This window comes from Ailuropoda melanoleuca, chromosome 10 (assembly GCF_002007445.2).
Source record: "Ailuropoda melanoleuca isolate Jingjing chromosome 10, ASM200744v2, whole genome shotgun sequence".
In the NCBI taxonomy this organism is placed as follows: domain Eukaryota; kingdom Metazoa; phylum Chordata; class Mammalia; order Carnivora; family Ursidae; genus Ailuropoda; species Ailuropoda melanoleuca.
The window spans coordinates 60,663,756-60,679,181 of record NC_048227.1 but is presented as its reverse complement, the minus strand read 5'-3'; the positions used below and the strand labels follow the sequence as shown (position 1 = coordinate 60,679,181).

The 15,426-nt window shown below is 41.7% G+C and overlaps 1 protein-coding gene across 1 annotated transcript in view; it reads right to left on the bottom strand.

The window, feature by feature from the left end:
• Nucleotides 1-388: 388 nt before the first annotated feature.
• Nucleotides 389-15,426, bottom strand: part of SLC16A10 (solute carrier family 16 member 10) — a 116,686-nt gene continuing 101,648 nt past the window's right edge. The window contains exons 5-6 of the mRNA XM_002929846.4: nucleotides 3,912-4,140; nucleotides 389-1,406 (exon numbers count right to left, since the gene is read on the bottom strand). Of these exons, the coding sequence (XP_002929892.2) occupies nucleotides 1,174-1,406; nucleotides 3,912-4,140 (462 nt within the window). The 3' untranslated portion in view covers nucleotides 389-1,173. The remainder of the gene's footprint in view (nucleotides 1,407-3,911; nucleotides 4,141-15,426) is intronic.

Below are 15,426 nucleotides of genomic sequence, written 5' to 3'. Positions count from 1 at the left end.
GGTTTAATTTTAGGTCTTTAAAATTTTAGTAGCTTTCATACAATTGTCTTTGCATAAATGGAAAAAATACTGGGCATGTTAATGTGGAGCGTGCTAGGATAAATACCAATGAGCGCAAATTTTTGCCAGAAAGTTTTATAAATACAGAAGTTGTTTCTCTTTATAAGTGCTTTTAACCTTTCAAGACCCATTAATTTTATAAACCAATTTGAGCAATTGTTTCTATCAGAAATATTTTCTGCATGAATACAAAGATTTTCTTCCCTGTTTGTACCTGAAACTGCAACCATAACATGCTCAGTAAGACTCCGTGGAAATGTCAAGTCCTCGTGCTAACAAATCCCGAAGTGAGAAAAATGCTACGTTAAAATGGCCAGAATCTCTTTCATTCATTCTATTTCACTTTATTGTTTCACTTTAAACAAGTTCAGAAATTTGGGGGGGTTCTGGCTACTTGAGTAAAACACACTGCAAAGCGAAAGGGAACAAAGGTGAATGGAAGAAATGCCACCTCCTGAATTGCTCCGCCCTTATGACCAGGACCCCTCCCGTGTCATGCACTGCATCTGAACACGGTGCTACCATCTGCTCCCAGAAGCGCCCCGACACCGGAGCAAGACAGAATCACTTAATTTCAGATCTTGTGTAACAGCAGGCAAGCAGCTTTAACACAGACTTGAGGTTTAGGTAGATCTGACATTATCTAGAATCCAGGCTTAAATCTTGTAAAAAGTTTCCAAATAGCAGAAGAAATTAAAACAGAAATACCAAAATTAAAAACATCACATGAGACAACAAACAGTATTTCCAGTCCTAACCAAACTGCAACCCTTTCATTATAGCTTGAGGTATTTTTAAATATTTGTACAAGCTTATTAGCCTTCACAGTTTCTAGAGTTGCTTTTTACTGAGATAGTGTCAATGCTCACAATATTTGACTTCCCGCCGTAAGTTTTCATATACCAGAGTCTCTGCCCCCACACTCATGGAAATATCAGACAGCTAGCTATTCAGTGGCAGAAAATGGTTCTTGTAGTAATAAGGTTCTAGTTCCCAATTATTGTGCTATTCTTAGGGTGTAATTAAAAAAATAAGAAATTTGCAATTTATATAAAAGGAAAACTTGCTTAAACTTCTGAAAGCAAGTTCAGTCTGGTGGAGGTATATAAGACATTAAATAACAGAGTCAGATTCTTTCTTAAAGATTCCAGGTGAGCTCGACGGCAGAGAGTTCTGATTATCCAACATTTTCTCCATCTTTTCTCCTCCAGTGGTTTTATCAATCTCTCTTTGCTTCTTACTGTGGATCCAGGGGATAAAACAAAGGACAGCACCTCCAATAAGGGGAGGGATTCCAGCGAGGTAGAATGCCACATCATAGGAGCCTAGCTTGTCACGAAGTAATCCTGGGAAGGGAAAAAACTGTCACCAAGAGAGAACAAGTGTGGCTCTTAGAGGTCTCAGATCAGTCACACATTTCTAAGGAAATGGGTCTGAAGTATAAACCTTTTCTGATATGACAAAGGAAAAGATCTTAAGACTTTAATCTTGTCACAGACCACAGGCCTATGGGTTTGTGTACCAAGATATTACATGGAAAAAAATATTTGTAACCAAGTTTTGGCTTTTTCAAAACTATTCAGGGGCCTTTGGGGTATTCTGACCCAGAGTACAAACGGTCCTTATTTCAGGGGAAAGTGGATAAACCACCAAGCTGAAACTTCTCTCATACACACATACCTCACAATGTCTACTTTTCAAACCTTCTTGGGCCTATTTGTTTATGAAATAACATAAGACTATTTAAAATTAGAATTCAAGGGGTGCCTGGGTGGCTCCGTCAGTTAAGCGTCTGCCTTCGGCTCAGGTCATGATCCCAGGGTCCTGGGATCGAGCCCCCATCCCTGCTCAGTGGGGAGTCTGCTTCTCCCTCAGCCTCTACCTCTGCTCTTCCCCCTCCTTGTGTGCTCACTCTCTCTTTCTTCCTCCCTCAAGTAAGTAAAATCTTTTTAAAAATAAAATAAAATGAGAATTCAAAAGCATGAAAAATTATAGATTGAGAGTTAAAATGAAAAGGTTAGATTGTTAAATATATTTGTCAGCACGCGGGAGTAAAATGTTTCGCATTCTGATAGGTCCTTGAGCTCTTCTTCTGTAAACTGTCATTCAGAATACTCCTTATTTCTAATTTTTCTAACAAAATCCAGATTTTTAAAAAAATTTTATTTCTTAAGTAATCTCTACACCCAACATGGGGCTCGAACTCGCAACCCTGACATCAAGAGTCACAGGCTCTACCAACTGAGCCAGCCAGGCGCCCCACAAAACCCAGATTTTAAAAGTTATCTTAGTGTTTCTAAACTTTTGTAACTTTTACTATAAAATCTCAGTTACTGAAATGTCCAGGGAACATACTGAATTGAGAATCTGACTTTTCAAAATAAACAGCTGAGAATTTGTCAAGTACTGGCACATTAAAAAAGTGTACATTTATTCTAGACAGAAATCTAAAGTATACAATATATAGCTACAACTTTCCTATCTTCTGAATCAGAATATTCCGTATGTAACTAAAGCTTTCCTCCTTCTGAACACTAATTACCATGTCTGACTGTAATGCTGTGATCCCTCAGAGCCTCCTGGTGAACCAAGAGCCTTCTGCTCCCAGCTGCCGCGTGTTCTACCTACTTTGGAAGTTTCCAGTATCTCCTTTCGTCTGTTCTCAGTTATTTCTAGTTGCAAACACCATTCCTACCAAACTGCTGCTTCTAATCTGCTGTAGACTTGGAAACCCTAAAAACCTAAGGTTGTAAGATGTAAAAACAGGGGACAGGGGAAGGGCTGGAGGGTTCTCCTACAAGGAGACTGTGACCTTTAGTGACTGCTTGCTTGTTCATGACTAGGTTTCCAGTTGGCAAAGTTGCTAGATGTGTGTGGTTCTGGACATGAGGATGAACTTTTTCTGAGCCCTTCACATGCCAGACAAAGATGACAATACATACATTTGGATTTTATCTCAGTTTTATTGAATCATAACCTAGTAATTCACACTGGCACCCAAGTAATACTGAACATGAGGCACCTTTATACTATTCAGAAGATTTCTAAAGATGAAAGTCATAGAACATGAAATTAACCATTTCTATGCCATTTACCACATTCACAATGTTGTACAACCACCACCTCTATCTAGTCCCGAAATATTTTTATCACACCAGAAGGAAATCCCATACCCATTAAGCAGTTAGTTATTCCCTAATCCCCTTTCCTTCCAGCCCCTGGAAACCACCAGTGCTCTCTGCCTCTATGGATTTACTTATTCTGGATATTTCATATAAATAAAATCTTACAGTATGTCACCTTTTGTATTTGGCTTCTTTCACTTAGCGTAATGTTCTCAAGGTTCATCCACCTGGTGGCATGTATTGGTACAGTACTTCCCTCCTTTTTATGGCTGAATAATATCCCATTGTATAGCTACACCACATTCTGTTTATCCATTCATCCACTAGTGGACATTTGAGTTGTTTCCACTAAATGCTATTTTCCGTTAATTATTCCGGGGGGGTATATGATCTCTTACACAAAGCATACATATTTAGAAATCTTTCAGAATATTCATCTCTTTTTTAAAAAGCAACCATGTTTCCATTTCTCTAAAACACATATTAAATGAAATATAGGAATTGTGAAAGCTTAAAGCCCAGAAGCTTACAATTAAACATTATAGAGTGTGTTATGTATCAATAAGCGTAAAAGGGACTCCTCAGCAAAATTTTTCAACATGTCATCCAAGGCTGGTCTTATTAAAAATGTTATCAGTAAGGCACACACAAAAGCAAAAGACCAGTAACCAAAAAATTATAATATATTTTACATATAGTAAATTACTGGAGAATCATTATATTTACCTGCAATAGGTGGGCCCACAGTCATGGGTATAGACATGAATCCAAGTAGAAATCCAATTGCTTGAGAAACATCCTGGGCACCAACTAACTCAAAGGCAATGGGGGCCATAATGGAAATAAAGCATCCATCGAAGAGACCCATGATGAGACAGACAGCAATGAGGGCCCCAAAGACCCTACACAGGGGAATCATCATGGACATCAGACCAATGAAGAGAAAGGAAAGTACCTAGGACGAGACAGCACAATGTCAACTCTACTCTCAGGAAAAGTGTTACAGTTACTGACTTTTGGTCGATTATTGGTTAGTTGCCTCCCTGGCCCAATTCACCTTGATTTTATGTATATAATCAACTTCCATAACCATCTCCCCTAAGTTCCCCTAGCACTTTCTCAAAATTTCCATAAAGGGACAAGAATAAGTATTTTTATATACTTACTTTCCCTTCCAGCCTGTAAGTTCTTTGAAATCAGAATCTATACAAAAGTCATCTTTGGACTAGATAATCTAAGGTTTATGAATCTTGTACCTGGTCAGTACTCAATAAATATTTGTTCTTTGAGAATCAGCTCAAATTCATTCATCAAACATCCGATTTTGAAACTCTATATACTCTATTGGTGTTAGTCCTTTGCAAAAGGAAAAATGCCAGCAAGATCAGTACTTCACATCACAGAGCTTCCAGCTTGGGGAATACGATGATGTAAGGTTTAAATATTTAAATAATCTAGATACGTTGCCTGCCAATATTCCAGACATATTCCAGATACTCAGACCAAGTGAGAGAGTAAAATAAGTAACTATGATATGTATTACATAAATATGTACTGAATTTCAATTATTCAAATTCCAATTAAGTTTTGACTATCATAGGAAACATGTATAACATGCAAATGAAAACATAAGTATATTCTAGAACGTCCTAAGAGCTAAACTATGTAATCCAATTTTATTTGATAATGTAAATCAGGATTATCAACTGATATTTCCAAACACTGTCTTCTGGTGATACAGCACAGATATACCCTATTTAAGCCCCCAGAGTTAAGGCTGAGAAATATTCTAAGCCATGGAACACTTTCATTTAATGGTAAAGTAGTTAATAGACCAAAACACTTGATTTTGCCTGCTATTTGGTAGCTTCTGTGCCCTGTGCCGTATACCGTGCCATGTGAATAAGCCCTGGTTCCTACCCTTGGGTTGTGGGGAGACGAGCATGTAGAACGAGCGCACATCAAGTGTTCTAGATGTTGCCGCAGTTGTATATTCAAAGTATGGTGGGTACAAAAAAGGGAGCAGACAATTCAATAACTTTTTTAGGCAAAGAACTAAATAAAACTGGACAGTTCACTAGTAGGCAGAAGAAAATGTTTCAAAAAGCATCAGCCTTTTTAAAAATATGCGTACAGGGGCGCCTGGGTGGCACAGCGGTTAAGCGTCTGCCTTCGGCTCAGGGCGTGATCCCGGTGTTGTGGGATCGAGCCCCACGCCAGGCTCCTCTGCTATGAGCCTGCTTCTTCCTCTCCCACTCCCTCTGCTTGTGTTCCCTCTCTCGCTGGCTGTCTCTATCTCTGTCAAGTAAATAAATAAAAATCTTTAAAAAAAAAAATAAAAATAAAATAAAAATAAAAATATGCGTACAAAAGCAGCTATCATTTATTTAGTGTTTATTAAATACCAGGCACTGTTCTAAGCACGTTAGCTGATGATCTCCTAACAACTTTATGAGGCGGGTACTAATGTGATGCCCACTTTACAGATGCAGATAGTGATGCTGGGAGATGTTTAGTAATGTGCCTAAATGTGCCCACCCAGGAACCCTTGGTCGGCCCAGGCAGTAGCAGCGAGCAGAAGGAACTGTTCCTAGAGGGTACCCTCCAATGACTAGAGGGCTGGGGAGGAAGGGAGAGACCATAGAAAGCAGCCATCTGGGTCACCATCTTCTGCTATTCTGTTTTTCTTAGGGGAAACACCCACAGCACACCAAGCTTGGTTGCTGGCCTCAGGGCAGCCGCTCACAACCTCCTACACGTCAGGATTACCCAAGGGGCTCCTGAAGCTGCACAGTGAGTGTAGGGATGCAGCAACAGCAGTTTTGCCGAGCTCTCCAGCTGACTTCAACACAAGTGGTCCACTGACCCCACAATAAGAAACATGCTTTTTTTTTTAAATTCTTTTTTTTTTTTATCAGTTAGGCACTGTAGAGTACATCATTAGTTTTTGCTGTAGTTTTCAATGCTCCATTAGTTATGTATAACACCCAGTGCTCATCACAACACGTGCCCTCCTTAACACCCATCACCCTGTTACCCCCGCCCCTCTGAAACCCTCAGTTTCTTTCCCGGGGTGCATAGTCTCTCATGGTTCATCTCCCTCTCTGATTTCTCCCCCCTTCAGATTTCCCTCCCTTCCCCTATGGTCCTCCGAGCTATTGCTTATGTTCCACATATGAGTGAAACCATATGATAATTGTCTTTCTCTGCTTGACTTACTTCACTTAGCATAATCCCCTCCAGTTCCATCCATGTCCATGCAAATGGTATTCATCCTTTCTGATGGCTGAATAATATTCCATTGTAAATCTGTACCACATCTTCTTTATCCATTCATCTGTTGAAGGGCATCTTGGCTCCTTCCATAGTTTGACTATTGTGGACATTGCTGCTATGAACAAATACCTAGTAGTGCAATTGCTGGGTCGTAGGGTAGCTCTATTTTTAACATCTTGAGGACCCTCCACACTGTTTTCCAGAATGGCTGTACCAGCTTGCATTCCCACCAATAGTATAAGTGGGTTCCCCTTTCTCCACATCCTCACCAACATTTGTTGTTTCCTATTTTGTTAGTTTTTGCCATTCTAATTGGTGTAAGGTGGTATCTCATTGTGTTTTTGATTTGTACTTCTCTGATGGCCAGTGATGTTGAGCATCTTTTCGTGTGTCTGTTAGCCATTTGTATGTCTTCTTTGGAGAAGTGTCTGTTTATGTCTTCTGCCCATTTTTTGAAGGAGTTTTTTTTTTTTTTTTTTTGAGTGTTGAGTTTGAGAGGTTCTTTATAGATCTTGGATATTAGCCCTTAATCTGTAATGTCATTTGCAAATATCTTCTCCCATTCCATGGGGTGCCTCTTAGTTTTGTGGACTGTTTCCTTAGGTGTGCAGAAGCTTTTATCTCGATGAAGTCCCAAAAGTTCACTTTTGCTTTTGTTTCCCTTGCCTTTGGAGATGTGTCTTGAAAGAAGTCACTGTGGCCGATGTTGAAGAGGTTACTGCCTATGTTCTCCTCTAGGATTTTGATGTATTCCTATCTCACATTGAGGTCTTTCATCCCTTTTGAGTTTATCTTTGTGTATGGTGTTAAGGGAATGGTCGAGTTTCATTCTTCTGTATGTAGCTGTCCAATTTTCCCAGCACCATGTATTAAAGAGACTGTCTTTATTCCATTGGATATTTTTTCCTGATTTGTCAAAGATTAGTTGACAATAGAGTTGAAGGTCCATTTCTGGAGTCTCTGTTCTGTTCCATTGGTCAGTGTGTCTGTTTTCGTGCCGATACCATGCTGTCTTGGTGATCACAGCTTTGTAATATAGCTTGAAGTCAGGCACCATGATGCCCCCAGCTTTGTTTTTCTTTTTCACCATTCCCTTGGCGATTCGGGGTCTTTTCTGGTTCCATACAAATTTTAGGATTGTTTGTTCCAGCTTTTTAAAAATGCCAATTGTATTTTAATAGGGATGGCATTGAAAGTGTAAATTGCTCTGGGCAGGATAGACATTTTTTTTTTTTAAAGATTTTATTTATTTATTCGACAGAGATAGAGACAGCCAGCGAGAGAGGGAACACAAGCAGGGGGAGTGGGAGAGGAAGAAGCAGGCTCATAGCCGAAGAGCCTGATGTGGGGCTCGATCCCATAACGCCGAGATCACGCCCTGAGCCGAAGGCAGACGCTTAACCGCTGTGCCACCCAGGCGCCCCAGGATAGACATTTTAACAATGAAGAAACATGCTCTTGAAAAAAGTTTCAAACTCCAGGTTAGATCTCTTTTTGACACCAACATACGATACAGCTGAGTAAATTTTTCTTCTTTATTATTAAAATCTGACTTTAAGATATAATTATTAGTTTAAGACTCTGAGTTAGTTATAAGTCTGGCACTTCATATTTTCTAAAGAACACAATCTCCCATTCTCTTGATTTTTTTTTCTTTTTCTTTGTTGAAGATTTTTTTTTTATTCATTTGTGAGAGAGAGAGAGAGAGAGAGAGAGAGAGAGCAAGAGCGGGGGGAGGGGCAGAAGAAGAAGAAGAGGGAGAAGCAGGTTCCCCGCTGAGCAAAGGAGCCTATCACAGGGCTCACGACCTAAGCAGAAGGCAGACACTTAACTGACTAAGCCACCCAGGGGCACCTTTTTATTTTCTACTTCAACATTTTCTCCAACCCAACTTCAATGAAAACACATGCATAATTTCTTTGCATGGGTAATTAGTGGGCTTGCAGCCTAGTAGGTTGGAAAGAACTAAGGTTCAGAGGAACAAGACCAGGTTTCAGCTCTCTGTGACCTTGAGCAAGAAAAAGGCTTCCTGATGTTTCCTATCTACACAAAAAGATCTAAAAATAAATCAAAATGTAGAAAGTGGTTTGAAATTCACAAGTAGGTAAAGATTTCAGGAGTACTGTCATTGATAAACTAACTACAATTTAATAGCCTAAATTATACATACATTTTTAACTCTACCTACAAATATAAAAGGAGATAAACATGGAAAGTCATTTGAATCTTAGAAACTTACCTATTATCACAAACTCCAACGAATCTAGAATAAAACTTCAGGACACTGTGGGGCCACATTCAATGGATTTAATTGGTAAAGCCACTAACCAAACATTCCCAACCATGCCACTGTAACTATACTAGGTTAGCTTTCAAGAATATATTTTTCTTTGAATATGTTTCCTATTCTTTTACTATTTTGTTCAGTAAAAATCTCTCCCAAGATAAGAGAACCAGAGGGAATTATTGAAAGCCTAGCACACTACTTGGCACAAAGTCAATTGTGTTCAATAAATGAATGTTTTTCTTGGACAAATTTACATAACATGAGACCCAGGCGCTTTACCTCTGGTAGTTATCCTGACTTTTCTATACATTTTTGGTCCCTTCCAATTTTTGTTCTTTGGTTAGTTTTGTGAAAAATAATTCATTTAAGGGTGTCTAGGTGGCTCAGTCAGTTACGCATCCAACTCTTGATTTTGGCTCAAGTTTTGATCTCAGGGTCATGAGATCCAGCCCTGCATCGGGCTCTGTGCTAGGTGTAAAGTCTGCTTAAGATTCCCTCTTTCTGGGGCGCCTGGGTGGCTCAATTGTTAAGCGTCTGCCTTCAGCTCAGGGCCTGATCCCAGGGTCCTGGGATCGAGACCCACATCGGGCTCCTCCGCTGGGAGCCTGCTTCTTCCTCTCCCACTGCCCCTTGCCTGTGTTCCCTCTCTCGCTGGCTGTCACTCTCTGTCAAATAAATAGATAAAATCTTATTAAAAAAAAAAAAAAGATTCTCTTTCTCTCCCCTGCCCCTCCCCACCTCTCTAAAAAAAGTTTCAAATTTATTATTATACATTTGAGCTTATAATTTCTTTTTTTTTTTTTTAAAGATTTTATTTATTTATTTGACAGAGATAGAGACAGCCAGAGAGAGAGGGAACACAAGCAGAGGGAGTGGGAGAGGAAGAAGCAGGCTCACAGCAGAGGAGCCTGATGTGGGGCTCGATCCCATAACGCCGGGATCACGCCCTGAGCCGAAGGCAGACGCTTAACCGCTGTGCCACCCAGGCGCCCCTGAGCTTATAATTTCTTAATACTTTTCCTGACTACTAGTTCTCCTCAGTTCCAACTATATTAACTGTATTTTTTCAATTATTTGACAATAATTATTAGTTTTTATTCAAAATTGTTAAGTTTTAATAACTTAAATAGAATCTGTTATTTATTTATTTATTTATTTATTTAATTTTATTATTATATTATGTTAGTCACCATACAGTACATCCCCGGATTCCGATGCAAAGTTCGATGCTTCATTAGTTGCGTATAACACCCAGTGCACCATGCAATACATGCCCTCCTTACTACCCATCACCAGTCTATCCCATTCCCCCACCCCCTCCCCTCTGAAGTCTTCAGTTTGTTTCTCATAGTCCATAGTCTCTCATGTTTCATTCCCCCTTCTGATTACCCCCCTTTTCTTTATCCCTTTCTTCCCCTACCGATCATCCTAGTTCTTATGTTCCATAGATGAGAGAAATCATATGATAATTGTCTTTCTCTGCTTGACTTATTTCACTTAGCATTATCTCCTCCAGTGCCGTCCATGTTGCAGCAAATGTTGAGAATTCGTTCTTTCTGATAGCTGAGTAATATTCCATTGTATATATGGACCACAGCTTCTTAATCCAGTCATCTGTTGAAGGGCATCTCGGCTCCTTCCATGATTTGGCTATTGTGGACAATGCAGCTATGAACATTGGGGTGCATATGGCCCTTCTCTTTACTACGTCTGTATCTTTGGGGTAAACACCCAGTAGTGCAATGGCTGGGTCATAGGGTAGTTCAATTTTTAACTTTTTAAGGGACCTCCACACTGTTTTCCAGAGTGGCTGTACCAACTTGCATTCCAACAATGTAGGAGGGATCCCCTTTCTCCACATCCTCTCCAACAATTGTTGTTTCTTGCCTTGTCTTAAATAGAATCTGTTATTTAAAACTAAAATTTCTTGGTTTTTCATTAAAAATTGGGTTCATAGGCATTTACACATTTATCCTTTAGCATCTCTCAGAAAATAGCTAGCAAACCGTTCATATGGGAGTTTCTGTACTTCATCACTTCCCCAAATAAATATTGATCCATACATCAAATATCGATTTGTAAATACTGGGCTCCAGTTTGAAAGAGAAATAAATTTAGTATTACTACGATCTTCTTTCCCCTCCTCAAACACAGCAGCTCTGATTAGATTTAAATGAGGTATTCAAAGGTCCCTAATTCTCTTCTAGTCTCTGGCACTGACTTTTAATAAGGCATTGACAAGTTGAGATGTATTTCTTGCTCTTGTTTTCTTAAAATCATCCAAGGAAATATCTTCTGTCACAATATAATAGGTTCTGTTATAGAACCCCTTGCTTGAGTTAGTTTACCTACATAAGAACAAAAAAATTGGGTTGTTTTGGGGTTTTTTTTTGCTATTATCCTTCCCCATTTCTATCACAGAGAGAACATTCTTGGAGAAATGTCAGTGTAAGTTTTGCTCAGGAATCAAAGTATAGCTCAAGAAGAAAAATGAGCTGCACCTGAAAAAGCAGAAGGCATTTTCAGAGGCAGACGCACAACTGGCCACAGTTAGATTCAAGTGTTGCTCCTACAAATTTATTCAATATAAAGTTTCCAGACTTTTCCAGCTAGGAACCCAGAGCAGAAAGCCTTTAACCATTATTATTCCATTTAATGCAGTTCAGTCATCTCTTTGCTCAGCATTTAAAATGGTTGGGCTGAAAATACCTGGAAACCCAGGACCTTGATAGAGTTTACATTCGGAACTCTGAAGCAAAAGTGTGAGACTTCAAGCAAAGAGCTGAGGAGTCCATCTATAGGCAGAGGTCTCTGGGGTGCCTGGTGGCTCACTTGGTGGAACATGCAACTCCTCTTCTCAGGGTTGTGAGTCTGAGCCCCATGGTGGGTGTACAGATTACTTAAAAAAAAGAATTATAAGCAAAGATCTCTAGTCCAGGATAACCAAGGTCTTCTTTCTTGAGATCTGTTTCAAATCAGGATCTGCTTCAGTATTTGATAGAATATTAAAACATAATCAAAGGAAGGATTTATTAATCATGCACTCTGGGTCAACACTACATAAGTTCTCACCATGCATCCTTACCGGCAGCCCTCTGCCTGTTCTGGAGACAGCTGGTGACAAGAACTGGGGTAAACTCATGTCTCAGAGCCTGTGCTTTTCTGCTCTGCAGCCTCCCAGACCCAAGATGACTGTGACCAGAAATCAGACCATGCAGGAGGCTGTGAAGTGTGTTCTGTGCCCAGCTGCTGGGAGACAGGGAGGGGAGAGAACTGACACAGCCCCGTGAGGTTGGGCTATAACAGACAAAAGCAGGGAGTGGGTATATGGGCACCACCAATGACAAGAAGGTAAGGAAGGTAAGCAGTGGGAGTACTCCCAACTCTTAAAGGCTAGGCCAAAAGGCAGATAGCCAGCGAGGGCAAGAAAAGGGAATAAGCAACCAGGCAGAGCTGGAGCTGGAGGCAGCAGAGGACAGCCAAGAATCAAAAACCACATGAATGGTTGGGAGTTGGGCACGGAAGCCAGGAAAAAGGACAGACAGAGGAGGGGAGTGACACAAAGGAGCGAGTCCAGTAGCCATATGGGTTAGGCCTGTATTGACTCCTGTGCCACTGTGTTCACAGGAGGGGCCCACTGGTGGCTCCCCACAGCCATAGGACACAGTGAAGGCCTTCTTTCTCCTTCACAGGTCTCTCGAAATGCAGTCCTCTCACTTGTGACTCAGTATACGCTACTGTGGAGAATGGATTACAGCTTCCATCGCAGGAATCTCTCCTCCGCATACGACCACAGTGACTTTAAAATGTGTAATCAGGGGGCGCCTGGGTGGCTCAGTTGGTTGAGCATCTGTCTTCGGCTCAGGTCATGATCCCGGAGTCCCAGGATCGAGCCCCATGCCGGGCTCCCTGCTCAGCTAAGAGTCTGCTTCTCTCTCTGTCTCTCCCCCTGCTCATGCTCTAATAAATAAATAAAATCTTTTTTTAAAAATATTTAAAAAATATGAAATCGGGGGCACCTGACTCTTGATTTTAGCTCAGGTCGTGATCTCAGGGTCGTGAGATCAAGCCCTATGTCAGGCTCCATGCTCAGTGGGGAGTCTGCTTGAGATTCTCTCCCTCTCCCTCCTCAAATAAATACATCTTAAAAAAAAAAAAAGGTGAAATCACACCACGTCATTCTCCAACAAAGACCCACTAGACTTAAAATCTCTTCATTTTGGCTTTTAAGGCCCCGTATAATCCAGCCTTCCTAGCTTTCCAACCTCTTTCCATGTCACTCTCCCTGTCTTCTTGAGATCTTCATTTCTCCTGCCCCCAGTGTTGTTCCAGGAACTCAGGGGCCAGGCGTGTCTTGTGTGTATCACCCCGCCAAGGTCTAGGCTGAAGCACAGTAGACACAATCTTTGGAAAGAAGGAAAGGAAGCAGAAAGTCTGTAATGCACCAAGTGTCCAGAAGAGGGCTCTCCTGACCCTTGAGAACAAGACCAACTGTTGCACAAGAATACTCACAGTTAGAGGAGGGGTTAAGATGGCGGAGGAGTAGGAGACCCCTTTTTCAGCCAGTCCCCTGAGTCGAGTTGGATAGGTACCAGACCAGCCTGAACATCACGGAATCAGCCTGAGACGCAGGAAGATACATCTGGATCTCTACTAATGAACATCTCCAGTGCTGAGTATTGAGGTACGAACCACGGAGCTGTGAAACCGTGCACAGATATCGGAAGATAAACGGAAGGGGGAGGGAACTGCTGCGTTCGGGCGCCAGGAAGCGGTAGACACCTGCATGGGGGAGCGGGCGGACTCGCGGATGGCACCCCTGAAAGAGCGGACTGAGACCGTGAGCCGGGAGTGTGCACCACCAGACTGAAAACCGGAGCTCCGGTGTGCTCACTGGAACCAGACTGAGACCGGGAGCTCCAGAACGCGCGGGGGTGGCAGGCGGCTGGCGGTGTTAGAAACACAAAGGACAGAGACGCGTCGGCCCTGGAAGTGAGGGCTGGGACGCCGGGTGTGGGGCGCACATCCCAGGACGCTGCAGGGTTGAGCAGCACCAACAGAAACAGAGTTAAAGCGGCCAGAACATCAGTTGAGAATGCTCCGTGATCCCTCTGTTCTGAGACAGAGGCTGAGATTCAGCCACTGCTGCTCTGACTCTCTGAAGAGGCACAGCAAACCACCAGAGAAAGCTGCCGGAGAACAAAAGCCTGGAAATACCGGCTCACAGTATGCCCATCCCCATCCCCCCTCACAGGGGACACGGAGACTCTACCCAAACAGGGTTGCCTGAGTATCGGCACGGCAGGCCCCTCCCCCAGAAGGCAGGCTGAAAAATCAAGAAGCCCACATCCCTAAGATCCCTATAAAACAAGGGCGCACAGCCTGGGTCCTGGTCAATAATTTGGGCTCTGGACAACCCCGCAACCTCGCCTCATCAGAATGATGAGAAGGAGAAGTCCCCCCCAGCAAAGAAAAGATAATGAGTCTGTGGCCTCTGCCACAGAACTAATGGACGTGGATGTAACCAAATTATCAGAAATGGAATTCAGAGTAACAATGGTCAAGACGATGTGTAGACTTGAAAAAAGAATTCACGAAAATGTTAATGAGAATATAGAATCTCTAACGGCAGAAATGAGAGCGAACCTGGCAGAAATTAAAAATTCTATGAGCCAAATGCAGTCAAAACTAGAGGCTCTGACGACCAGGGTGAATGAGGCAGAACGTATCAGCAAATTGGAGGATGGGTTAGTAGAAGAGAAAACTAAAATAGAATCTGGACTCAAAAAAATCCAAGCTCATGAATGTAGGTTACGGGGAGATTACTGACTCAATGAAACGTTCCAATGTCAGAATCATCGGCATCCCTGGTGGGTGGAGAAAAACAGAGGTCTAGAAGAGATATTTGAACAAATTGTAGCTGAAAACTTCCCTAATCTAGCAAGGGAAACAAACATCCATATCCAAGAGGCAGAGAGGACCCCTCCCAGGCTCAACCACGACAAACCTACGCCATGTCACGTCATGGTGCAATTCGCAAATATTAGATCCAAGGATACAGTATTGAAAGCGGCCAGGGCAAAGAAATTTCTCACGTACCAAGGCAAAGGTATCAGAATTACGTCAGACCTGTCTACACAGACCTGGAATGAGAGAAAGAGTTGGGGGGGTATTTTTAAAGCACTTTCAGAGAAAAACATGCAGCCAAGGATCCTTTATCCAGCAAGGCTGTCATTCAGAATTGATGGAGAAATAAAGACCTTCCAGAATCGCCAGTCATTGACCAATTTTGTAACCACGAAACCAGCCCTAAGGAGATATTAAGGGGGGTTCTATAAAGGTAAAAAGGCCCCAAGAGTGATACAGAACAGAAAGTCACAATCGATAGAAACAAAGACTTTACTGGCAACATGGCATCATTAAAATCATCTCTCTCAATATTCAGTCTCAGTGTAAATGGCCTAAATGCTCCCATAAAATGCCACAGGGTTGCAGATCGAATAAAAAGACATGACCCATCCATTTGCTGTCTACAAGAGACTTCATTTTGAACCTAAAGATACATTCAGACTGAAAGTAAAGGGATGGAATACCATCTTTCAAGCCAATGGACCTCAAAAGAAAGCTGGGGTAGCAATTCTCATATCAGACAGATTGGATTTTAAACTAAAGACTATT